The 27,613-nt window shown below is 46.7% G+C and overlaps 2 protein-coding genes across 2 annotated transcripts; both read right to left on the reverse strand.

Moving 5' to 3' along the window:
• Window positions 1-908: 908 nt before the first annotated feature.
• LOC120849884 lies at window positions 909-2,257 on the reverse strand. Its single transcript, XM_042294819.1, has 3 exons — window positions 2,215-2,257; window positions 1,358-1,827; window positions 909-1,278 (listed from the first exon to the last, which is right to left on the reverse strand). Exons 1-3 carry the CDS (start codon window positions 2,255-2,257, stop codon window positions 1,039-1,041), a joined length of 753 nt encoding a protein of 250 aa, XP_042150753.1. The 3' UTR covers window positions 909-1,038.
• LOC121838410 lies at window positions 2,239-22,819 on the reverse strand. Its single transcript, XM_042294657.1, has 4 exons — window positions 22,721-22,819; window positions 22,041-22,190; window positions 21,296-21,406; window positions 2,239-2,615 (listed from the first exon to the last, which is right to left on the reverse strand). Exons 1-4 carry the CDS (start codon window positions 22,793-22,795, stop codon window positions 2,478-2,480), a joined length of 474 nt encoding a protein of 157 aa, XP_042150591.1. The 5' UTR covers window positions 22,796-22,819; the 3' UTR covers window positions 2,239-2,477.
• Between the last annotated feature and the right edge of the window lie 4,794 nt (window positions 22,820-27,613).

A 27,613-nucleotide genomic window follows, 5' to 3' on the forward strand; every position in this document is an offset into this window, starting at 1 on the left:
ATCCATTCTCAGCTTTGTCTTCTTTTATTCCACAGTCCCAAGCTTATACAACAACGCCCTTTAACAAAAAAGCAATGGGACAAGTGTTTGCCTCCCTTCGTACTGTCACATTATTTTTCCACCCCAGTTTAAGAGTTTAACTCCCTGTCCGAAGAACACCAGCTTGACTTTCAGCATTTAAGCATGAAATAGTATTTCTTCTGTACTATCGCGGCCAAGATGAGCTGAAAAGCCAGGATGTGAGGCAGGCAGTACTTTCCAAGCCGCCTGCCGCACTGTTCTGCAAACTGTGATGCACGATGAGGCCAAGACATACCCCTTTCTGCGCTCGTTGTGCCACCCTGAACTTCTGTGTTCTCTGCCTATGAAACAGCAGTTCTGTTCAAATGGATGCCTCGATGGTCGGGTCATCTTGAAGCTCCCACTCCAATTGGAAGGAATAGGCTTTTTGCAAAAATCCCTCATTGCCTGCCCCCCCTGACACTGAAGAGAGCAAGAGGTATAGCACAGTTGCTCGCCTTACTTTGCTGTCGCCTCCCCGGTGCTGTGGACAGCAGCATCGTGCTTTGAAAAAGGTCTATTCACCGATGCAGCTCTGGCAAGCTGGCGGTCCCTGTCCCTTGAAACAGGAAAACGCCCTTTACGTGGTGTACCCTGAGGTCGAACCACATTCCTGTAGGTGCGATCTATGTGTTTCGGGCACTAAATCGTTTACCAATTATTGTGTTATCATAAGCAAAGTCTTTCGACAAGATCTGCAATAAAGATTTATTCTGCATCGTGCGTGGGTTTTGAGGTTTGGCGAAAGGAAGAAATGTCGCAACCATTTGCTCAATAGCAGACGACACGGAAATATAGAGGTGAGCCGCCAGTGTAGAAGGAACTCTGTGTTGGCTACGGCGCCCATCACAGTTTGCAGAACAATTCCACAGGCTGCCTTGATAGCAGCACGGGTCTTGCCTGTGGCGTTTCAACTTATTTTGGCTGTGATAGAGGCTGTTCCTCTATTTATGAGCGCTTCTTCCAAGAACCTGTAGGTTACGATTTCCGAGTTTTTGCTATTGACTTACCGGCGTCGTGTCGGTGTCCCGGGTAAGGGCCATTCATCTCCACGATGATGCCGTTGGCACACATGACGCCCTGGTACTTGATGGCGTGCACACGCTTGTGGCCAGAGAAATAAAGCCGCTGGTCCTCCGTGGGTCGGCAGATGGGGCGGGCCGTTCCATCAACGAAACCCCAGCAATTCTGAAGAGGTGCCCCCTTCGCGCGGACCGCCTGCAAAAGCAAAATCAACAACGCACTTGCATTTTTTTTTCTTTTTTGTGTTTTTAATTTAACTTTACAATATGCTTACCTCGGAGAACTCGTCCAAGCTTGCACGGTTCAACCACGTGTGAGCTGACAGATCCGCGGTCAGCTGCCCGAACGTGGACGTCAAATGGTTTAGCACCACGGTCGTCGCACTCGAAAGTGTCGAAGAGTGGCGGCCAAACATGCCTTCCAGGTCGCAGAGGCGGTTGGGGTAGGAGAGTCTCCGCAGAAGAATACACAGAGCTTCCTGCCCGGGGATGGCGACGTTCTGGGCCGTCCTAATTGTATGAGGGACTCGCAGCGCGCTACACAGCTCCATTAAGTCCATCTGCTCAAAACGAAACTGATGGCGGAAAGCTTCACTATCTATGTTCAGCACATCCAAGTAGCCTCGCCCGGACCTAAACCTCCGCGGAACGGGGTACTCCATATCCAGAAAGGAGAGTTCTTCCATTTCGTCCCACCTCAAAACAGCTAAGGCCAAGGGATCCTCGAAAACCCACGTCGCCACGGCTCAGGTTGGTCACTCGCTCGACTCGCTCACGCCCGTGCCACCCGTGCTTTCTATGGCTAAATTGGCATGTCTTTAGTTGGCTAGATGTAGCTTGCTGCTGCATTTCTCTAATTTCTGCAAATTATAAAACTTAATTGATGTTTTTCTTAATTCTATTAAATGTAAGAACTGTTAATTTTCCTTCAGTGAAACATCTTTCTTTTATTTCGTTATTTTTCGTTTTGGAAATTGCAAATCGTTTCCACTAGGGAGTGCCCCAGCGCCTTAAGTGACCGTATCGGATGTATCGTCTTCAAAACGGTCTACTAAACGCTCATTCCTGTTCTGTGTATCGGTATCGTATGGTTATCGTATCGTTATAGGGTATCGTTATAGGAACGATCTACTAAAACTCTCTAATGAAGCACGAATCAACTTCAAAATATACATTTTTATATGGGCGATCTTCACGCAAGTCGTTTATTCGTTGTATAGCATTATTTGTTGTATACATCGTTCAGTATACATTTTTCCTCTTGCCAGAGGAAGAAAGGTATGCTGAACGAGCCTCAAGTGCACCTTAAAACGTGCTGCTTTGAGATGTGCCCATTTGGCGCCAAAACGCATACACTGAAGGGGGCATCTACCAACGATACGGACTCCGATGATTCTAGGTGTTGTCGAAGGCTTTCCTCGCGGCCGTTGTGAGCAGGAATTTTCCCCTGTCGCAGGTGTTTTGGACGTCGTCATGATGGACGTTGTAAATCAAAATACAAAATGTTGTGTGGGCCTTCAGTATACTCCTTACCTGAAATCGAGCAAAAACGAGAAAGCATTTGTGATGAACGAGCGAATAAATAACTCAGTTTTCTTCAGGTATTTCTGACACCACAAAATTATATTTGTATAGAAACAAAAAAATAGAAAATGGTCCCCAGACAGTATATTTAAAATCCGAAAACTCAAACTTGCGTAACCACCTGAACTGATTTTAATTTTAGGATTGGAAAGCAAACAGGACAGCTGGGAGAGGTTTGGAGTATCTGATCGCGTCAATAACGTATATGAGTAACGGCGCAGTCCTTTTTTCTTTAATTTCTTTTTAGCCCTGGAAACGACAGTGTCGTAATCTTTCCTTCCCGTCGATTACGCGCACGAACTTCCTCATTCAATTTGAGAAGCATTTAAGTTTTTATAGATATCTATGATATCGTGATAATGCGTACCTCCTTTGTGCAGCAGCTATAAAACACGTTTGATGAAGGTAAAGCGGAAGAGAGAATGTAGCTGAGATTTGTCAGCGAGTTGAACGGCGCTGCGTCGTTGGTGTCGAGCGAGGGGATATACTGCATTTTGGGCACCTCGCTGGTTTCTCTACCCGCAAAACACGCATACGGGTTTTATTTCCCCATGTCCTCAACTCCAACGTGAGGTATGTAGATAGGGGTAGACACTGCTCGCGTCTGAGCTGCCATATACAGTCCTCTCCTTGTTTGGAAGCGGCGACACCAGATGGCTCCTCAATATGCGGCAAATGTCAGTCTGTCGAGGTCCCGGTTTCCCATGCTTCTCTATGGGAAACATGCTTGGGATTTTAAAGACGTTTGCTGGGTGCGCCACGTCATGTAAAACTTGGCGCTTGCACTACGCTTGTTGCTTAGACGCTGCTTCGTCATTGACCCAAACTTCGTGCCTCAACGGCGGTAGTATACTGTTGTATGAACGCGTTGAAGCGAAGAGATTCTGGCGCGGTGTTCAAGCCAACGTTCGTTGAGGTCACATCGTCAGAGCGGACTGTTCTCAGTGCCTGTTTTTCTGTGGCAGGTGTCAAACACGTTTGAGCACGGTGAAGCGTTAAAAAAAATGTAGCAGAACTCCGTCTGCAACTCCAAAGGCGGGTGCAGTTTGCGTTGCTCAAAGGGCCTATACGACGCGCAAGTTCGTCTGCTCCTTGCACATCTGCAGCGCTTCTGCACCCGCCAAATATGGCCGCGTGCTCTTGTTTCCCCTCGACCTCAGCCAATTGACGGCGCAAGCTTGACTGCCTCGTAATCGCGCATTCCTTGGGCGTTCTCTAAGTTTCCCTCTGGTTGGACATCCATACCTTGCATTCCGACGCACCAAAGAGGCATTTCAGAACGCTTGCTCACCGCATTCTGCACAACACTGTTCGAACCTCGCCTCACACATGCGTTGAAAAGATGAACCATAGCCTTCTCTATTCTCACAAAGCCTGGCAGTTCGACGACGGAGCCATAGAGTGCCCGGTCGCAGATTTGGAGCGCGAGGATCTGGTAGCACAGAGCACCAAAGAGCCACTTCTCGGGGAACCTGGACGTCAGCGCACAGTTTTTCCAGTGGCAAGGACCCGAAACAGACTTGTTCGCTCGGGAGAAGTGTGTTTCGGCGTCTCGCAGCAGCGGGACGTATGTCACGTGGTTCTCCTTTCATCCGTTGTCTGCCGCTCCACCTTTTCCATTTAGGCGGCCGCTTCTCATGGCGATCTGCCAGGCTTTGTAAGTATATAGGAGGCTATAGATGAACACGACAAGACTCTATTTCGCCGAACAATCCGTTGATACCAATCACGCGATGCCAAAAGCAAAAGTATCTCGTCACTGGGGCTCTCGTCGTTGGGCGTTTGCGATCTCCGGCTAAACCGATCGCGCTCAGAAGAGCGGAGGATCGCCGGGTATTCACTGCGCGTGTAGGTTCTTGCCTAGGATAGCTAAAACACACAAAGGTGACAAGTGCCATGACTGTGCACTTTTGGTGCTGCTTGGTTGGCTCTATGGGATCGTCGCGTCGGCTCTGGTCTATACACCTTCACAAAACTCGCCTTCTGCGAGCTGCCATCTTTGTGTGCAGGGCTGTGGAACGCATGCGGTGTTGATCTGTTGTGCGGTATATCACAAGCTGCGCATGCGTCCACGCCTCAGTGACTCAGCATATTTAGCCCGGGTGATCAGCAATGCAAATGTCTATAGGCTGAAATAGAGTACTGAGGAAACTGTCGTAGGGCGATTGCGGGGTTCGGGCTCAGTAACCTTGATTTCCTCTTTTGCAATAGACCCCTTTTCGAAAGTCACGTGCCGATTATCAGAAGGTCGGAAAGCCACTAAACAATGGAGGAACGACTAACATCGTGAGGCGTGCAAGCCATTTCATGAGATAGCGAATGTTGGAGCGTGGTCAACGCTATGAGCCGACGAGGCGATCAAACAGCGTCGAAAGTGCAACGTCATTACTCTCGTCACCTTTTTTTTTTTTTTTTCTGCGAGTGCGTTTTTGCTCTATAGTTCAACCAAACTTATAAAGCGTGCCGTGACGCTGCGGTTGTGCCGCAACGTCATTGTGCAGGATTTCCGAGATTATGCAGGATTTCTGGGGCTTCCAGCAGAGGGCCTGTCTTTCGAAACGGGCCTTTTGCGGGGTTCGGGCTCAGAAACCCTGATTGACTCTTCGTTATTCAACAAGAACTGTGAGGCTATCCTGTGCAGCTCAAGCAGTCATTTGGACACAGAGACGACAGACGTATGTGTTGATGAGACACCGCACTTTCCGAGGGAAGCTAAAGGGCTGACGGCGGGGCCAAATCTACAAGAGAATATTTGGCTCCCCATCTGTCAGACATCATGCAAGACATTCAACCCCGCTGTATTATCAGTTCCTTTCGCAGACGGCAGAATGATGTCATGGCGCCGAGCTTTGAGATTAAAAATTATACACGTGAATCGTGCTATGTCGAGCACCATCCCGACAAAATTTCGGGAACAATGAAGCATTTTCGATTCCCCGTTTGTTGTCTATAGTGGATCGTGTATAAAAAGTAACTCCACAACAAAGAGGAAAATAATGGAAGTTCGTCTTATCACTCGGAGCTGTCCGAAACAGGGTTCGGTGTTTGTTGTTTCGAAGATAACCACGGGCACCTGCTACCGCAAAGCCCTGTGTCGGACAGCACGCCAGGGAAAAGATGGACATCGTTTCTTCGGAGCAGCGTCCGATAAAACTGAAAGCATGACGTGCGGGCTTCCAATTCCCACCTCGCCCCTCAAAACGAAAAACTAGAAAGTTAACTAGTTTGTTTTAAGTAATTAAATAACTAGGCGCACTACGAAAATTTGATGGACTTTAGTAAGACGCTTGCTAATCACATACAGCTGGCTTCTCTCCCGCCAATCGCTGCGCATTTTCCTTCGAATATTGGTGCAGGTTATCTTGACAGCACACACACACACAATATATATATATATATATATATATATATATATATATATATATATATATATATATATATATATATATATATATAAGTATATATAAAATATTGCATGCATATCCTGGAAGAGTTCATGAACCCACGAGCATCGCTATGTTCATTCGTAATGAATGTCGATATTGTTGTTTTCTTGCTAATGCTATTTTTAAGGGTTCTTTTTAACGATAAAAATAGACCTGTTTCTAGGTTTCCTTAGCTTGCGCCATACAACTGTCAACGCAGGTACACGCGGCTTCAACCGAGCTTCCTTTATGGCAGCTTTTTTCTGACACATCCTGTATCGTGTACTTAATTGGTCCATGATGCAAATAAACCAATCCAATTAAATGATATAAAAGTGTGTGACAAGTCCGGGGCATCGTCTTATCGTTCCGCAGGCAACAAGTATAGGGTTCAGTGTTCGTCGGGGTTTAAAAATTATTCCTCGCCACGAATTCGGTGTTTTCAGGTGTCCATTTCCAGTTTAAACTAAATAAAAGGTCGGACTGTTTCGGAGATTATATAAAAGAAAGCAGGGCACGAGGATATCGAGTTGACAAACTCCGAAGAATATACGGCCCAAATGCACAATGCTCTCCGCCCCCCCCCCCCCCCCAAACACACAGAAACAAAAACTGATAATATTAATAAGAGCTTTTCTGTTTTTTTCTTAATTCCAAAAATTTACGACGCATTGCAAACGCACACGCTCTGCCCAAACGCAGCGCGGTCCAAACTAGAAGCTAAAGTTTCAGAAGTAATCTTTATTTTAATCCAAATTTATAGGCAATGTTTTTTTGTTTTTTTTTAATTTTTAGTGGGAAAATGGTTGCTAACCAAGCTCTCGAATACATAGAGCTGAAAGGCGCCAGTTACCGAAACGGTCAAAAACGAGCCCGTTGATTTGCCCGTTGAAATTTTTAGAAAATAAGTTAGAGCTTTTAAATGAAATGACGATTAATTCTGAAGCTTTGCCATCTGGTCTGGACCGTTAGCGCTACATTTGGCAGGAAATTAAGGGGTCGGCGATACGTCGTTTTTTTTTTTGTCTTTTTGTGATAAAATCTCGGTACATTTTTTTGGGGGGGAGAGACACGCTGTACTTCAAAAGTACCCGAAGTAGAAAAAAGAAGCACGAGATGGGGGATTTTGAAGAAAGGAACAGTTTCGGGGACGATTGTGGGGTGGCTGTTTTTGTCGAGACAACGAACCATAAAACTCTCAACAATTAAGTTTATGCTACAGATATTTACTCATGGCCAGGTTAGGGTTCGGAGTTTTTCGGTTTCACTCAATTTACTTCAAACCGGCTGGGAGGCTATGTTTCGGCGTTTCTTGACAGATATGACGCAAAACACGGAACCTTATCAATAAAAAAAAAGGGGTTAAAGTGCAGGCGAGTTGGTGTAAGTTGGACATGACGGTCAGCCTGAGATTATAGTAGGAACACGAAATACGCCAAGGAAGACCAAAGAAAAACAAACATGTTGCCTGCCCTTTTTCTGTCTTCCCTCGTGTTTTTCGTTTTCCTAGTCTCAGGTTTACCATCATGTCCTTACAGAAAGGTTGCAGCATAAACCGCTAAGAAATCCAAATGACGAATCACGAAGAAAAAAAAAATCGTGATCAGAGTATGCACGTCCTGCGTTTCTAAAGCTGTCCCTCTTTATACAGGGTGTCACAAAAGAAAATTTACACGCTCTTTTTTACCGCAAAAATAAACTAGGCATCGCCGAACGCTCATTCTCCGGCCAAATGTAGCGCTAGAGGTCACAACCAGATGCCGAAGTTCCAGCCCGATCCGATAACTTAATTAAAAGTTATAACTGATTTTCTGAAACTTTCAATGGGAAAATGGCGGCCGACGGAGTTTTCGAACACATGGGGCTCTATGGCACCAGAAACCGAAAACGGGCAAAGATGGGCTCCATTTTTCCATTGAAATTTTCAGAAAATCACTTATAACTTTTGATTAAGCCTTGGGAAATACTGCCCTCCTTTGGCAGCTGCAAAATACCTGCACAATGGTGGACCGAAACGTCAACGTCGCGCACACTGGAGAAAACACACCCACAGAAAAAGGGGATGAGCACAGTGACACTGCACTTTAGAAGCTGTTTGATTGGTTCGTCGGCTCGAAGTGTTGGCCGCGCTACGACGTTCGCAAGTCGTTCTCTTTGGTGACGTCACCCTGGATTGACCAATCTTCGACAGACCAAGCACCATGACGTCAGTTAACAAGGATCTAAAATATCCTCCGGCTGGGTTTGCCTTCAGTGGGAAAGGTGACAGCAGCGCTGGAACGATACTCAATCGCTGTCTGTTTTTCCGCAGGTATGTTATCTTGAAAACTCTTAATGTGTCCGCTCTGATTGCCGCCTCCTGCTGCTATTTTCTTGCACACATGTTTACGGCTACCTTCTTTGTTTAGTTGACGTTTACTATGAATTATATATTGCTAGAGTGGCCTTCTCTTAAGCGGAGTTGTCAAGACCAACCCAGGAGCGAATAATGCGAACAAGAATGACCATGCTAACCCGTGGCCCAACACCCGATCTAGACGCAATTCGACCACCGAGCACTTTATGGCCGCAGATGGTAGTGGTAGTGATGGCGACTATACAGATGCTAGCGACCAGCCCACGGTTGCGAACATGTTTGCTCAAGGGCTCACAGATCAGAGGAAACTGGCTGACGATATTGCCGAGACCAATTTATTTCACCTATCTGTGAACTCTCGATTTGATGCTCTTGAGTCACGTGTGGCTGCTCTTGAGTCCTTGCCTAGTACGTCTGGTGACTAGTGCACCTTGTGTTAATTTGCTCACTGAGTTTAAATCACTCGCTCATGTAATAGATAGGCTCGTTTAAAAAAAAATTACGGCTTAGAAAACCGTTCCCGCAGAAAGAATCTTATATTGCACGGACTCTCAGACGAAGTTAATGAAATAATAAAGTGCTGATGTCCAATGTCTCGAGGTTTTTCTCGGAGAAACTGGCAATTAATTACCCGCGAATTGAAAGGTGTCATAGACTTGGTGGAGGTCAGGACGGTCGTTCACGCCCCGTCATTATGAAGTTGTTAGATTTCCGTTAAAGACATTGTGTCCTGAAGAGCTGCGTCATGTTTACAGGCTCGGAGTTTGGTATATAAGAAGATTTCTCCCCTTACGTGCGTTCAGTTCGGACCAAAATGTGGGACACGTCTACTTTTTTTCGGAACAATGGCTCTAGTGTCTGCTTTCGTTTTGCCCACGTATTTAGTGATAACGTTAGGTATAATTGGGAGGATGTCACCAACGAATTAGTGAAGTATACTAAACCCACGCCTGAGGCTACCGTTGCAGCGCCTTCAACCAGTACTTCTTGACTCCGGCGTGGTTGCCAAGACCTTACTCTAATAAATATTAAGCTAGAAGCTTAATAAACAAATTTCTCAACTTTCTCTTATTAGTTTCCTACTACACCGCTCACGTTGTTGGCGTCACGGAAACATAGTTACATGACGGAGTTTACGATAATGACATAACACCACCGGGTTAGTGTGTGACTAGAGGCAATAGAAATCGCAGTAGAGGCGGTGTTGGTATTTTATTTTCCTACGGTCCGACATAAAGTTCTTTGTGATTCAAGGACCTTCCAAAATTAAACAAGTATGATGCAAGCTTTACTTTGAAAGTATGTCCATGGTACTTGGCCGCCCACCTGGTTCCCCTATTGATCAGACACACGTCCTATGTGACTCTATGCACATGCACAATTTATATTCCTGAAAGCTAATCTGTATGAACAATTTGAAATCTGCCAGGCATTCAGTGGTCTTTTCTATCAGTTACCGGTTACGATGCTCCAATATGTAGAAGGCTGCTATCTTTTCGTTGTCATCTGGTCTAAAAGAAGTGGTCCTGCAGTGTACGAGACAGACATTAGTCTTAGAGCTGGTTTTTATTAGTTCACCTTTTCTTTAAAACGGTTGTAATTGTGACGTCGTTGGTGGTATATCGGACCACAAGGTTGTTTTGGTTTCAGTCGCCTGTTCTGTTCCAAAAACTCGTAATGTTTATTCTGTGTTTCACGACTTTAACCGCGCAGACAATGTGTCAATTATTTACACACTAAGTGGTTCCTTTGATAGCATCTCCAGTGATGTGGATGGTCTAGTTAGTTTTTTAACAGATTGTCGGACTCTGTATCCAGAGTTTTGTGCCTAGCAGCACTAAAAAAAAAATATATTTCTTTTCCTTGGTTGACATTTATCATTCATCACATTGTGTCAATAGACTCCGGTGTATAAGACGTTCCGGTGATCCAGATAAGATTGTTCAGTTTAACGGTGCTAAGGAGGAACTTCGACTTAAAACTAACTGAGCGGAGGACTTCTACTCTCTAGTCGCACTGCAGAACTTAATGAAAAGCAAACCACTCGAATTTTGGCAATCGACTCTACCCGGTACCTCTACTTCAGACTCATTTGCAATTCATGACGTAGCCAGTAGCGACCCACTAACAATTGCCACCGCGTTCAATACATACTTCCAATTGGTGTTTACAATCGACAACTTGGAAATGCCTCTTTTTATTAATGATTTAGTCTACAATTGGTGATGTAACTGTGTGTAATTAAGGGCGTGCTAAACATGGTGTTGAATTAAGATTGAAAAAAAAAAGCCCTGGCCGTGACAACGTTCCCAATTAACTTCTTGTTAGGTATTCTCTTTGGACTAGTCGGTACCTCGCTAATATTATTCAGAAACCGCTGTCAAACACAACAGTTCTTTAGTCTTGGAAACTTGCAAAAGTCGTTGCATTTTATAAAACCGAGGCAAACTAATTACAGGACAATTTTTTTAACATCCCACTTATGCAAATTATTAGAAAACATAATCTACAGACACATCATGGTGTTCATTGAAACTAACAACTATTTATGTGATCTTCAACACGGGTTTCGACGTGGTTACAGCACGATTTCACTACTAACTGAATTTACTCACATCTCTTAGTCTTTCGCCATTGGCAACTAAATGGATGCGATATTCATAGACCTATCTAGAGTCTTCGATACCGTTCCTCACTCTAAACTTTTGTACAAGCTTAATGTGATCCTACACAACCCTTCTGGATATCAAGTGTTCTTTCCAATCGCTCACAGTATATAGGTTTTAGCTCGTCCAAATCTTCTATTACTGATGTGTCATGAGGTGTCCCACAAGGCTCTGTTCTCGGTCCGCTTCTTTTCTTGCTCTACTTCAACGATTCAGCACGTAACATCGGCACTAAAATACGTCTTAACGCTGACGACTGCGCCCTGTACCACGCGATTAAGTCCCCTGAGGACCATATCTTCCTTAACAGTTCATTGGCAAGCTTCTGCACCTTGTTTAACACCTGACAAATGACAATAAACTTCCGCAAAACAGTCGTTTGTCTTTTGCAAAGCGTACGCTCCATTCCATGTTCACATGTTCATTCAATGGCTACATACTGCAAAGAGTTTCTGAATGCAAGTATCTTGGTCTACTTTTCTCGCAAGACATGTCTTGGTCAAGGTACATCGATTCCACCTGTAACGCAGCACTTGGAAAACTATGCTATTTATAACGTACCCTACGTGCTGCCCCGCAAGAAACCAAACTTCTAACATATAAAACACTAATACGCGCTATCGTGTAGTATGTTTCAATCATTTGGAATCCCTGGAAACAATCTGATATTCATAAAATCGAATCAGTCCAAAAAAAAAAAAGAGCAGTACGTTTGATTGTCCGTCGTTACGACAGAGGTTTTCCCCCATCCTCTAACTTCCTGCTCTAAGCTTAAAGGGTAACTGCAAAGAAAAAAACGTGTTTTTTTTCATACAGCCTAATTGGGACAAGCATGCCAAAAAACAATTTTTCCGCGAGAAAAAACGTTTCTTACAGGAATATTTATTGCGTGAGACTGATTTTAGTTTTCGGCTATTTCGCCCGTTTTAAATCGCGCGCCACGAAGTTGGGATTCCGTGACGTTGAATCCCAATCGGCAGCTATACTTCTCATTGGCTAAGAGTTTGATTGACAGCTTAGGTCTTTGTTGTTAAACCTTTGTTATATGTTGCCATTTCCTTTTGGGCGGCATATTTTTACGTTTAAAGAATAACCCATGTGTTGAGAGTTATTATTCTTTACAAAAGGTTTACAAAACGGGCACTTCCGTTTAGATTCATACGATAACAAGCAAAAACACCGCCATTCTTTCATGGCCGCCGAAGTCTTCTCTGCCGCCTGTCTCGCCTACCTCGACTAATCGTTTCGCCCAAGTGATCAGTGTTTCGTGCTGACCCAGGTGCCTGAGTGAGACTTCTTGAATTAAAGTAGTGTGTGTTTAGCAGCTGTCGCAGGTGTTAGTTATAGGAAGCGATGTGGGTTTTGGCTTTCATAGCGCGGTTCTTTCGTTTTCCTCTTTGCTTGCTAAGCGTGTGTTTTTTTGTTTTTTTGTTTTTGCGTTCGCGCGTGCAATTGCTGACTTTTCGGAGATGTCAGATAAGTGATCCCATGTCGCTCCGAAAGGAATGCTATTTGGCTGCAGGCAATCGAGCGTTCGCGTAGCGACAAACGTGTCCAGTTACGTTCTTGTCATATCGCTCCGGAAGCCGTCGAGATTCGCACCGGGTACCCCGGGGGCATCGAACGTCCGCGACCAGACACAGCTGTTACGTAAAAAACCTGGCACAGCCAGGTGATTATGTTTACGTAATAGCTGTCCGCAGAAGCCCTCGGACGTTCGAGTTCTGCGTTAGCCGAATTTTTTTTTTCTCGGCTTTAGAACCATCTTGCGTTAATTGTTAGAATGAATATGTACTGCTATCGTAATTCTTGGCTTGTGATTGCGGCTTTGTAGGTTATCGTATTCGTTTTGCTGGAGAGACGCAAAGGACGGGCATAACAAAATCGGTTGCATATTCCGCATACCTTGCAAAAGCACTTCCCCAGTCACCTCGCGAAAAGCGCGAAACACGGAGTGCCCACCGTCCCGACTTCCCAGTCTTTTACCTGCTTTAGAGCCGTTTGTACCTGCTAGTAGGTATGTCTGCTGAAACTTGAAACTAGCTGCAGTGACACCAGAGAGGCAAGGAGACAAAGTTCGGAAAGCTTGCTCGCCCTGCCCAATTTCTGAACTTTCAAGTGATTGTGCCGTAATAAATGCACAACGCCTCTTCCCAAAAATAACACAAAAAAAAGAGCACTATTTTCACTACGTAAAAAATGGTCTCAGTTCATGCATCATTGGGCAGGTAGGAAATCTTGCCGAAATTCATTCACACCGCACGATGAGCGCAACACGTCGCTGTGCAAACGCAGTCCAACACGAAGCATAAAAACGGCAGATTTAGGGCAACAATTCGAAGTTCATTGTTTGCTTAAAACGACGCAATTTTGTTGAAAACGCCCGCAGCTTTTTACTCACGGTATGCGTCGGGAATCTTCCACATTTTGAAACGAAACGAAGGGAGATTTACTTTTAAAAACGCTCGCCGCGTCCTCCTGGACCAGTTTGACTGGATCAGCTGACGACGACGGGACTCAACCCGTTTAACGTCAACTCCGCAACAGCCAATTTGCGCTCCGTGTTGGGTGTCTACTTCCAAGCACTGCACCACACACACCACGAACGTTTCAGTTCTTTGTCGCATCGCCGTGTTGCACCAAACGGGACGAGATCGCCGAAGTCAACGCAGCGCTGTCGTGAACCTTGGCTTGTGGTTGCACACTCGTGGACCCTGTGACTCCCTTCACTTTGAAAGCACACACGATGATTACGAGTGATACTCTGCGTCTTCCTGGAACATCACAGGGGCACTTCTCCGGTCACGTCTTCGCTATGTGCTCGCAAACCCCGCAGCTTCTTGTGTACCGTCAAACCAAAACAATACCGGCGCCATGTTTAGCGTGCGTTGTGGCGTTGTTGCCAGATCTTACCGGAAGTCGAGACGCTGCGTTGTTCAACTCAGCAGCCAAGTCAACAAACAAGATCAAATCCAAAAGTGAGGGGTGGGGCGTAGTTCTCCTCCGCGGCGGTCGAAAGAGCGGGAGTTTCAAATGTGGAGATGTTCTGACTGCGACTAAATTACGTCCTGTGACGTAAATATTTAAAAAAAAAAAGATATTTTTTTTCGCGGAATATTTGTTTTGTGACACGCTTGTCCCAATTAGGCTGTTTAAAAACACACTTTTTTTCTTTGCAGCTACTCTTTAAGTCCTCTTTCCAATAGGCGTCACACTGAAAGTCTTAAAGTCCTATACGGTCCGGTTAACTCGCCACGTCTCACCTCATTGGACACTTACGTAAGGTTTCACATGGCGTCATTAACAAGGAGCCCCCATGACCTAAAGATTTCACCGTTTTGTGCACGTACTGACATGTTTAAATAGTGTTTTTCCCTAGATCAATCAAACATTGGAATCTGCTATCCGGTAACATCCATTCATTACCTCCAGACGAGTGTCTGTGTGCGGTTGACAGTGGTTGACCTTATTTTATAATATTTTATGTGCTTTCTGTCTTATCTAACATTGAATTATGATTCCCAATCACCCTCCCCCACACTCCTGCAATAGCACGGACGGGGCTGCAGTATGTAAAAATAAATGAGTCTTAAAGGGACCATGAATTGACCTTTTTACTTTTTCCAGATAACTTTTACATTAAACCGTCAATGTTCACTGAATGCCGAACAGGCATCCGTTTTCGTCTCGGTTTATTAACTTCTACGCAAAAAATTATTGAAATATCGACTTTTTCATTCTCTCCAACTGACCGCAAAACAAGCCGTGACGTAGGCCGTTTCCGGAACCGGAAGTTCTCTCGGCAGTAGGAGAATGGGAGTGTTAGCGGCAACGAGTTGGGGTGCGCCGGTAGGTTTTACTGCGCTGATGTCACCGACGTATTTCCTGAATCGGCGCCTCTCATCGCCGCATCGCAGCTGAGCGAAATTCAATGGGGTATGTTGCGCTACAGCGACAGCATGGGACTAGTCCCATACGCCGGTATGCCTGTTGGGAAGTGCAGCGAGTCTTCCGGTGAAGACTCCAGAAGTCAACCACCCTGTCATTGTTGGCAGAAGGGCCGGCCCGTGCCAGTCGTTTGCAAAGCGACGTAGATGGCGTTTTTCGCGGCCTCGGAGATGCAGGAGCGAGCCGACGTTAAAAAAGATACGTTTGAACTACGAGTGTCAGCAAGAGCTACGTAAATACCTGTTCACACTCGGAGCGGACGCGCGCGCTTGATGGAAGTGCTGTATTCGCGCTGTTTGTAAGCGCTTCGGGACCGTTCTTTTACGATTGCAACTCGATACTGACGCGACACTCGGCAAAGAAAGGTTGGACCGGGGTTGTACGTATACCTCCCACGAACTGTTATAGCTCGACAGTGACGTGCAGTCTGTCCGAATAAAAATGGCATACCAACAACAAAGTGTACATACCGTGTTACGATGGTAATCCATACGGCGTTTATTTCAGCTCTATATCACACAAAACAAGAAGATAGAATCGACGAGAGTCCCTTTTCGACGAGTGTTCGTCAACACTGCATCGGAAAACAAGGGGAAGAGATTGACCTCACCCCTTAATCTAGAATTGGGGTCAGTGATCAAACTATAATACGGGAAGGGTCCACAAGGGTCGCGCGGGCATATTCCATTTAGCACGCCAGCCGGTCACAGGCAGACGGTCTTGCGACGAAGCAACGCAGCGCCGAGTCGGAATGCCTGCTAGGCCTATATTCTGAGCAGCTCGCTTCGTCGGAGTCGGTGGATCCAGCGTTCTTGTTCGTCGTGGTCTGTTTTAAGTACTGTTTTCTTGCTGCTTGAAGTCGGCACGCGCGGGAAGAACACGTAGAAAAATAAACGTACAGTCAGTCAGAGTTTTGAGAGGAACGAAAACAAAGAAAATAAATGTTCGTCGGTCGCCGTCACCCAAGTAACTGTCGGCCCTGCCCTACTGCGCACGCGCAGTAGTTGCTTCGTTTACCACACGATAGATGGCGCTTGGCTCTCAGCATTATCAAATTTGGCAATTTTCGCCACACATCTCTAATTATGTTACAAAATGTGGATCTGAATATTATTTAACAAAACATTTAGGAAACATTCGCCGGCTATTTATTGTTTACGATCGCGGTGCTGGTGAGGTAGGCTCTTACCCAATAGGCGACCTGGATTTGGCTGACGTGCTCCATTTCCACGGATGCATCGTACACTGTTAGCAAGTGCCGTGTATTTGGTGAATATTTGGGGTGAAAAACACGCTATTTCCACAAATTACCATAAATTTACACGATGAGTAACGGATAATACGTTCAGATATCATGCGAGGTTGTAAAAAACGTGTTTTGGTTCGGTCATACACGCATAACCGTGTAGCCGACCTCGATAACACGCATCGCCTCCGGCGACGACCGCGACATTGTCGGCTATCGAAGCACCGGAATGCTTGGGGACACACTTAGAAAGGACCGTCGAGACAAATGCCGCGGAAAGAAACATGTCTCGGAAACAGATATGCACCAAAAGCAAGTACGCCATGTCGCGGGACGTTGGCGAAACCCGCGCTTACCGTGGCTCGCCGCCATTTTCTGGTCGATGGCAATGCGGCTTCCCTCATGTCGCCCATGTTTGCATTTAGTTTAGAGCTCTTGATAATAGTTTCTTACACACCACAAATAAAGTCATGGGTCCAATTATTCGTTCAAAACAGTTAAAATAAATATAAAAAGCGTGTCTTCGATGTGAACACGTGACATTGCAGTTGGTTTCGTTTTTGCTTCAACCTTCCTTCAACTGCTTCAACTGCAAGCGATCTGGCCGATCTGGCCATGGTGCAAGCGCAACGTCGATGTACGGTGGAAGCAAGAGCCGGTTGGCTTTCGTTCTTTTTGTTTGACCGGAGAAATTTCTGGCAGCCGCTATTGTTTTGGTTTGACGGGACGCGAGAAGCTTCGCATAGAGCTTCGCAGTTTGCGAGCACATAGTGAAGACGTGACCGGAGAAGTGCCCCTGTGATGTTCCCGGAAGACGGAAAGTACCATTCGTCGTGTGTGCTTTGAAAGCGAGGGGAGTCACAGGGTCCACGAGTGCGCAACCACAAGCCAAGGTTCACGACAGCGCTGCGTTCTTCGGCGTTCTCGTTCTGTTTGGGGCAACACGGCGATGCGAGAAAGGGCCGAAACGTTCGTGGTGTGTGGTGCGGTGCTTGTAGGTAGAAACCCGCACTAACGCGGAGCTCATATTGGTTGTTGTGGGGTTGCGTTTGACGGGTTTAGCCCCGTCGTCGTCAGCTGATCCGGTCCAGCTGGTCGGGGAGGACGCAGCGAGCGTTCTTAAAAGTAAATCTTCCTTCGTTCCGTTTCAAAATGTGGAAGATTCCCGACGCATACCGTGAGTAAAATGCTGCGGACCTTTTCAACAAAATTACGTCGTTTTAATTGAACAAGGGACTTCGGATAGTTTCCCTAAATCTGCCGTTTCTATGCTTCGTGTCGTTAGACTGCATTTGCACAGCGACGTGTTCGCACAGCGACGCACACCGCTCGAGTAGATGATTCGGTCCCGCAAATGACCGGTTATACAGAATTTCAGGGAAACTTAAGTCACCACCGATGTTTTCCTGTAAATCTCGTGTGACTCGTGTGAGTTTGTTGCGCTCATCATGCGGTGTGAATAAACTAGGGCAAGATTTTCTACCTGCCCACAGATGCATGAACTGAGACCAATTTTTTACGTAGAGAACATAGTGGTTTTTCTTTACATTGGGAAGAGGCCCGAATTTGTCTCTTTTCCCTCTGGCACTGCCCCAAGTTTCAAGTTGCAGTTTGAGTAGACATACCTACTAACAGGTACAAACTGCTCTAAAGCAGGTAAAAGACTGGGAAGTCAGGACGGTGCGGACACCGTGTTTTGCGCTTCTCGCAAGGTGACTGATGCTTTTGCGAGGTATGCGGAATATGCAAACGATTTTGTTATGCCCTTCGTTTGCGTCTCCAGAAAAAAGAATAAGATTATTTACAAATTTAGGCGCAATCACAAGCCAAGATTTACGATAACAGTGCGTTCGCTTCGGTGGTCCGTGTAGTGGTATTATACGCTGCTTTCTGCAACACCGCGTCATGACGAAGAGCTGGAACGGTTACGGTATGTGCTGGCCTCCCGATTGACAGAAACCCGCATCGCCCGCATCGGCACCGAGTGCACTTGGGCTGTTGATGCTCGAGCCTTTCATACGCGGCTTGTCGCCAGCTGATCCTGCTGCTCGACGGTGAGGAAGCGGCGAGTGTGACCTCTGAAGTAAATGTAAATCCTCGTTCATCCAGTTATCCAGTGTCAAAGTGTGGAAGATGTCCAACGTGTACTGAGGGCGGGAACTACGAGCGTTTTGCCTTGCTTTTATAACCGAAACCAGAGCAGCGAGATAATTGCCTTGCGTACTCCAAAATGACGCAAGCAATAAGTTTCAACAGGTCGAGTACGTCACCGCGGATGTAGGCGAGACTGTGCACTGTTTAAACGCTTGCAGTATCCACGAGTGCTACCAGAAAAACGACGTCAACAGAGAAGGAGCTCGCGATTTTAGCATAATGCAGTGCCACGGGCTCGTGAATTTTCAATGTGGCTATATAGAAATATTAAAAAAAAAAAAAAAAAACGCATCAGCGCCACATTAATGATCACGAATAACACCGGTCACAAACTCCCAAGCCTCACCGCTTCGCTCGACACCAACACGACATACGACAACAATCTGCATCAAAACGCCCCAAACGTGAAGGCGTCTGCTCCCGTACGCGTACTACAACTAGCGGAAGTGAAGTGTTGGGCGGATGTCCTTCACAATAATATATATAAAAAATGCCTTGCGCAAGTATAATTTCCATTGATAATTGAATACGTACTGATAAAATCCCAATCATTTGTTTTTCTATCTGATTCAAGCGAGTCGGACTGCTCATAACACTGGTCGAGCATGAAAATAACAAAAATTTGAACTTTTTCATGGCCGGTTTAAGATTTATTGTTAGTGCATCGTTGTTTTTCGCAAAGGACTAATTTTACAGATTTTGCCTCCACACTTTTTAAATGCAAACAGTTCTTACATACGGCTGTCCATTGTGCCGTGTTTTGTGTCTTCATCTATAAATCGGTAACGATCAGCGACCAAAGAGCTCACCCGTACATGTCAAGCATATATACGCCGCGGGGAGAGTCCGTTGTTAGTAGGAAGTGCCGGGCGTAGTGTCGGTGTTGTGTTTGTGTATGTGTCGCAGCTGTGTCCTACGTTGTGCTCGTGTTGTCTGTGATGTATGAGAGTAGTAGTCTACGCGTGATAGTTCCCAGCGTATTAACCGACTCCTGCTTTTTTTTCATTGGTTGCTAGAAATCGCACTAGGTGGCGCAAGTTACCGCCCGATTACAAGAGTTTGCTTGAGCTATTTATCCATGTAAGTTCAATATTCGTTTTTTTATTTTTTGTTTTTGTTTTTGTCTTTGTCTAGCGGTTTTGTCGTAGCTGCCGACGCCACCGACCGCCGACGATGCACGTAGGTACCTTTGCACGTAGCTACGTCCGCCGCTCGGAGACTGTTTACTGTGCATAAAAGACATCGAACGAGAACGAACGCGTCCTGTATGCTTTCAGTTCGGCTGAAAGGCGCGGCTGGCTGGGCTCGTCCCTCGCCTGTTCTCGGCTGCTGGCCGCCATGTTTCATAAGGAACACGTTGAACCGTGCTTCTCGGAAGGCAAACACGGTGTAGCGTGTTAACTTTACACAGCACCTCATGTGTAGACGAAAAACACAGATGGCTCCGTGTAAAACGAACACGTTTCGACGTGTCCGCTATGGGACAACGGTTTACACGTCTGGGCGTGTTATTTTTGCTAACAGTGTAGTGAACAGGCGAAGGAAGGAAGGCGCAGAAGAATCCAGTTTTCTTTTAAAAACTCTATAGCAAACAATTTTTTTTTGGCTCCCTACTTTTGTGTTTTTGTGTTTCTTTTCATACCTTTTACGACGTGCGGTGGATGAAACTCGATTTTAAAATCATTTCATGGTCCCTTTAAGGAACGACTTGCACCTTCCTCGATGCAGTCGTTCCGCCACTGTGCAGGGGTTCCGACCTTCTAATGGTCGGCGCGGGACGTCCGGAAGGGGTCTATTGGGTTGACTAGTGTTTGCAGACCGTCTTTTGCGTGATGATTGAGCGCTGTGACCCCGGCTGAATTCTGCATTCACGCCGGCATTCGATATTGCAACCTCGACGCGAATCCGCTCGTTTTCATCATCGAACGCTTCCTACGAGTGGCGACATTCTTTGATGCGCCGACTGCGTGACGGTGCAGGTTTTAGGAAGCGGAGGCGAATGGCGCCGCGCAACAAAGGTCTGAACTGAATGACGCCATTTTGTTCCAGCGGAATGGGATTGGTCATTTCTATTGGATGTCCTTACTTATAAAAGCAGTATCAAGGGCCTTTACAGTGAACATCCGAGCGGCCGTAACCGCTTCGCGATCGCGGTTCAACCGTCTGTGTGAATGAGGCGCAAGTCTGACACGCAGCCCATGCTGCAGGACTCCATAAAGCCAATCAAAGCAGAGCCCGAAAATTACACTGTCACGACGCTGGTCGTCCTTGCGTCTCAGCTGTTACCGGCTATAAACCAATCAATCGGAGCGTAGGCGCCGTGACTCTGCGCTTTTAACGCCGAATGTGTTTTATGGATCGCTTTCTACGATGTAACCGTCACGAAAGACCGTCACGAACAAGCGACACGCCGGAAGCTTTACGTAATTATTTTTTTAAGGCAACCCAGTTTTTTTAATAAATTTGCCGGGAAAAAAAATAAAAAAGAATTCGTAAAACAATTTAAAACAAGGAACATTATAATAAAAATACGTGCCTTTTTAGGGTTTGTGCAGGGCACAGTATGCGCCCCTCGTCTATGTCCGAACGATAAATCTAGCGTTATATTTCATCTGCGTGATTGGTTGGGCCGCCGACTGCAAACGCACAAAAGCGAGCAGCGCAATGAGGCCGCTATTTTGGAGCAGCTTGATTGTGTAACGCTTAGATTAAAACAAAGTATAGCAAACAAAACAAAAAGGAACCTTATTTTAAACGCATGTTAACCCAATATTTCGCCCAAACAATCCGGCCGTACGTTTAGCTATCAACGTTGTTACTCTCGGGGTTCATACTTTTGTGGCAATCGTGGTCGGGTTATCGTATCCGTAGAACTCGAAACTGACGACGCTGTACAAAGCCATTGCCGTAGGGTCGAGCACTGCAGACGACGTGTTGCACATATCCTAGAAAGAAAAATGCGTAGCAGTTAGTATTAACGCATTACGAACGCATAGCTCGAGCAAGGACTGCTCCGTGCAAACTAATTGTTAATCGTCCTACTTCTCAAAAGCGATTGGCATGCCAGCCCGCACGGGCATGAAGTATTTTTTTTTGTATTATTTTTGGAAGGCACAAAATTCAAGAAAGAGTACTTAGAATATCTAAAGCTAGTTTTCTCGGAATAAATTTTACAGTTCCAGAGTACGTTAGGTGGCAGACACACACTTAGTGTACAAGCTACTAAACATAATATAATTTTCTTTTCTTAAAGTTTTGTCTTAGCTAGCAGGACCATGCCAGCCAGTGATTTGTAAAGGCCCTGACCAACGGTTGCGTTTGAGAGCGTTTGAGTGCGTTTGACTGCGTTGCGGCTGCGAGAAACCGGAACATCTCTGCTACATATGTCGCGTGCCAAGCTACTCCTTGAGTTGGATTCCGCGCTTCGTGCGAAGCACAGATGTGCGGGTGACTTGCTCCCGTTCCTTGACGCTGCACAGTCAAACGAACTCAAACGCAAATGTGCGTTTGGGCGTTAACACGCATTTAAAATACTTAGTTCATGGGAGGCAAGCTGCTACAGATAAATCAGTAGCTCACTTTTTGTACGGGCACAGAGGAAAGATTATTTACTAGGTCTCCTGGTTTTCCCAACAGTGCACCGTCCGACCCTTTGAAAACACTCGCAGTGAGCATGGCGCAAAACTTGAAGTTGCTCACATCTCCGCTAAGACTTGCTAAATATTTGTCCTGAAAGTGAAAGTGCGTGCCTTCAGAGCAAGAGATGACAGAAAAGAGACGGGGGGGGGGGGGGGGCTCTCTTCCCTTTTCTCCTATACACACACACCCAGCGAACGGAGTCAACAACTATACTGCAACACAAACACATACGCACACAGTAAAATCGCAACGTCACGCGCTGAACTGGATCGCGCTGAACTGGATCAGCTGGCGCAGACATATGCATGAGAACACAAAGAATGCCGTCATCCAACGCTTCCCAAGAAGGTTGATTGGGTTCATGTCTTCCTGACATTGCTCGCGCACAGGCTTGAGATGAAACGAAGGATAGTAACGATTCCGGGAAAGGGGATACGTGCTCGAATCTGGTTCATGCTAAAAACGCATCAATAAGAAAAAAAGTTTTACGTTTTATTTTTTGGTTAAAAATAAACACTTCAAACGCTAAGGTTTAGCGGTACGCAATATCCTCCATTTGCATTGCAAACTGTTAATTGACGGCACGGTGTAATGGATCAGAAATGAAATGTTTCCAGTACCAGATCATCTTTCGGGTTGGGAAGCGTGGCTACTTTTGGAGTTATATTTTCGGCCTCGAGCGGCGTAACTGGCATAACGAGAAAGGTTGCATTCTGTATTCTGAAATGAAAGAGAAAATTATAAACTTTGTTGCAGGTCAGACGGTTCGCTCGCTTACCAGCGCTGCGTGGAATGACGCTGCACCTCGGCAATTCTAACGCGTGTATATGTACAGTAATGAGGCGGGAAGGTGTTTCGTATGTTTATCAAGACGACCTTCTCAATTCAAAAGTAATCGAAAGCACGCGAGCAAAATCAGTTCCGCTGAAGGTTAGATTTCCTTGAAAGTCATATTTGGTTGCCGGACAAAATGATGCAAAATCGATAGATTGATCGGAGTTTCACGGCGCGAGAGCTGAGAGGACCAAAATGTACCAAGTAGTTCGACTATTGCTAGAAACGTAAGGAGAGACATGTATAATATAGCTGCTGGTGTAATAAGGCCATGAGAATTACCGGAAGTTTCGCACATACATAAAATGCGCGATTATTTAGAGCGTTTATGGTGGAAAAGCAGCCTGACCATACTGTTCCAAGAACTGAATCGAGTTGTCTACAATAAAAGGAACGGACTTAGTAAAAAAAAAAAGAAGAATGAGAACGGCAGTGTGTCTCTCGCTTTCGCTCGTTGCTTTTCGTCGTGCTTTGACAGTACCTGCACACGCGAGGCCCATGAGACGCCAAAGCGTTATCTAACTGGAACTCGTCCCTGCCGTTCTCATCCTGGCAGTGACTATACGGAGAGAATCAAAGGGAGAGGAGGAGAGGAGAGCGCGAGGAGACATCCGAGCGCCAAGCTCTGAGACGAAGGACTAGTGGGTAGATGCAAAGGTTGGCTGCCTTCGTCTCTACTCACAGTTCGAACGCGTTCGAACGCCGAACGCTGGCGTCCGGAGTTCGAACGTGAGGCACTGCGCGAGCTGCAGACGACGCTCTTTTTGTTCGCTCTGATAGAACCGAGGTAAAGGTATATAGAGACAAATGCAGCTAGCTTTTCTCCTAATGATTCCCATTGGGCCTCGGCGATCTGACCTCCCCGCCCGCTTTCATCTCCTCCTCTCCTCCAGTTTCTGCTCGCATATCTTGAAACTGGCGCTGGATATCTTTCAAAGTTGTCATATTGTGATCCTATCATATTGTCATATTGTGACCCCTGCTTGCCGCTTATTACAATTTACGCGCTCCGCAAAGTAAAAAAAGAAAAAACGCTAGAATAGGCTAAAGGCACTTAAAAATGGCTGCGGTTTATAATAGCCGATTCACACGACGGACCGAATCGCGATTTTCCTCCGCGGACCGTGTACCACGTGACCGGCACGTCACCGCTTCCTGCGATCCGCGCCTCGTCCGCGGGGGCGCGGACTGATAAAATCGAGCGCCTTTTTCACTCGCGGACGTTTGGCGGCAGATTGACTTGGAAAGCGTTTAGTCTGGCAACGGTACATTGTTTTCTTGTTTTTTTTTGCTTCTGGGCGTTCAAAACAAAATGGCGCATCGTTGTGTTTTGTGCGTTGTTGGTTCATTTTGACGCGCGATTCTTGGTTCCACGAGTGAAAGAAACTCCAGAAACTTGTCTGGCTGACGCGATGCAGGTTTCGGTACTCCTCCGGGTCCGTGTCAAGAAGCTCCCGTCAAAATTTGTCTAGCACGCCGCGGTAATTCTTGCACGTCCGATCAGGATTTCACCGAGCAAGACCTCTCTTGTAAGTTGTGAATGTGGTGTGCTTGAGTGTTGTGCACGAACGCGGAGTGCGTGAAGGCATCTCCAAACGCCCCTCCGCGAGCCCAGAACTTCGTCGCGTCTACGCCGAGGCTTTCTCGAGCAGGACCATGCCTGTCACTGTCATGCTTTGGGTTAGTAAAGTTAGTGGCGCTTGGTGCGAAGCCTGCCCCGGTGTTCTGTCTCGATCTGTGCGTAACAGCAGCGTACGATTCTCAATCGCGGTAACAAACGTCGATATCTCTCTTGGACAACGGTGCCACAGTGCGATGTTGGAGTTTCGCGGCACTGTGGGGTGGCGAGCTGGATCGGTCCATCCTCGCTGGCGTCTGCTCGTCGTCTCCCTCGTGTGGATGCGCTTGGGAGACGGATGAACCGCGGATATGTCATCACGTGATCAATCCGTCTGCGGATCAGTCCGTCGTGTGAATCGGCTTTAAAGCGAAAGCATTCCTACACACAGCGCATTCCTACAAGCAGTGCGCCACATCTTCCTACCGCACACGTCTCTCCGGCTGTGACATCACGCTCCCCCACAGCGCAGATGAGGCGAACCCCGCCGGCTCCGCGGCTTCCGCGGCGATGCATCCGCGTTCCTGTGCTTTTCGTTGCGTTTTATTTCTGAGGCGCGCCCGCTTTGGCCTTGAGCACCCCGGCGGCGTCTCATACGAAGCATGTGCGTTGCTGCGCTTTTTGGCCAATGGAAATTTGACTGCCGTTTCGCTGCTTCAAGCGGTTACAGAGAACGCCGGCTTCGCTCCATGGGACAGCTAATGCTTTCGCATTAAAATATATATGCGTGTGCAATTTTATTTTTGTTTGGAAAGCGTGATTAAACATAGATTGAATTATATACGGACGCAAAAATGTGAGAGCGGGAAAGAAAATACTATGGAACGTTGACGCCAATGCTGTTTATATACACCCGCCCAGCGCTTATCGTGCACTCGAGAAAAAAATGCCGACTCACTGGGGCTGTGGACGCGTACGCGGACATCTGATATTTCGCCCAAGAGGGATTCTGCGCGTGCTGAGAATGTGTGTTCAAAGCCCAGAAGACAACGATGGCAGGTTTGAGAGTGCGATTTCTGGAATGGTCTCTTCACTTTGCTTCACATTTAGTGCTACCGCAATATGAGGCTACGATCCAAAGGAAACCATTCAAACAGCGAAAAAAAAAAAAGGTATACATGTCGGTGGTGCTAATCATCGTTGTGGTTATGAACGGCTGAACCTATTGCGCATGGTGAATGCGCCCTGATTGTGTGCTTTTTTTGGAGCGTGCTTGGCTTAACTGCTCCAGCATTTAACTTGATATTGTCCCACGCAGTAAAATCAAAGCATATTAGTCACATTTCGTCATGTAAATATCGTCGCTAATGCGCCTTCTCAACTTTCGTTCAGGCAACGATAGTTGACTCTGGCCGTTGGCCAGAACCACAAAGGGGCGCCAAGTGTTTTTGAGTTTTCAACGGATGTTGAGCTCAACTGAGGTCACCAACTGACAATGTGGCGGGGTCCGCTGCACCGTCAAACGACGGCCGACGTTAGTTACGCCCTTTCTGTTTAGGAACGCGGGGGATGCATTTCGACCCCGGTGCAATATGAGACCCTGAGAAGTGGATTGTTGCCGACCAGTGCCCTCTCTTGTGGAGAGGTCGGGGTTCTTCAATATGAAGAAGTGGTGCTGTGAACTGTAAGAATGCAAGATTCTCCAAAGGCGGAGAGTTGACCGATATCCCCAGATAACATTCGATTCGTTAAGATCTCCCCTTCGGGAGTACCTCATATGTCGATGTCAACTCCGCAACGAAGCAAAAAAGGTGCTTGAATAAACGATGTTCTTTAGGGAAGGGGGGGGGGGGGGGGGGGGCGTTGTAATATTTGAGAAAACAGATGGGTTTCTTCGTAGGGGAGGAATAATAAGCACATGCCGCTAGATTATGTGAAAGTGCTGAAGAGATGTCCCGTGGTTCGTACTGGAGATCTCGCCGGATGTTTGTGGTGATTAGGGGGCCTCGTTGAGGTCGGCGTGTACAACTCGGTAGCCTGAGCATTTGCCGTGTGACGTGTTTCATGGAGAAGCAGAATCTGGAATTTGGAATCGAGATCAAAACGCCATTGTTGAAGGGGAGTACGATTGGTTTTGATGCTCCGGCAGTTCCATTGTATGACAAGGAATGCAGTATTTTTTACCATTACGGTGTCATGGTTAAGCGGGTGTGTGAGGGGGTGGTTGCGGAAGGGGGTAGCTGTGTTCTGTGGGTTCGGGATATCGAGATGTTTTAAAGGATTGCGACTGGGCCTCGATGGGCGTGGGTTTTAATGTGAGCGCTACTAAGGTCTTCTCTAAAGAAGTGACCACCTTCGTGAGGTCATCAATGCGGGAAACAAGGGGGTCGCCTATGCCTAAGATGTTGAACACCATGTTTTGCGGGTTCATCATTTGCGTTGGGTGAGTTCAGCGATATGTTGCTCACATGGGGCAAATCGTGCCTTGATAAATAGAAATTGTGTTCAATGCGTTGCTGATAACAGGGAAATCTATGAAAGGGGTAGGGAGGAGTAATGTGTGATGGAAAGGAGAACGGAGAGCAGGTGGTAGAGGGAGGGTACCTGCTAGCGTCGGCGGTGAGAGTGGCTTCGGGGGGTCTGCTGGCGGTGGCCTTGACGCCAGCGGCGACGATGAAGCCTCTGTTGTAAGATCTCTGGCTGGATGCGGTAGGGTGGCCGGTCGGAGAAGTGACCATGGGGCTGTATACTCGCTTGGTTGGTGTGCCTGTGGTTTGGGTGGTGGAGATCGACGTCCCCATTCTTCCGTATAGGGGAGGTTGGAATTTGGCTCGGGCGTCAATGTTTGATTTTGGATGGTTTGCTGTGGTTGCCCGAACTGTTGGTAAGGTGGGGGCGCCTCTTGGTTTGTGTGTGTCAATGAGCTGTGCTATGTGCGTCGGTACCGCCAGATTTCTATGAGAGTCTTGCATGGTAGACGATGACGACCGGGTGTGACTCTCGGCAGGGTTTTCTAGAGATGGAGTCGCTGTTCGTACGCTGCCTTGTTGCTGTCTTTGTCCATATTTTGTAGGACAAGACATGCCGAATGAAATGAGGGTTATTCACCGTCGCAATTGTA

The sequence above is a fragment of the Ixodes scapularis genome, unplaced genomic scaffold (assembly GCF_016920785.2).
Source record: "Ixodes scapularis isolate PalLabHiFi unplaced genomic scaffold, ASM1692078v2 PGA_scaffold6__148_contigs__length_123643588, whole genome shotgun sequence".
Taxonomy (NCBI): Eukaryota; Metazoa; Arthropoda; class Arachnida; order Ixodida; family Ixodidae; genus Ixodes; species Ixodes scapularis.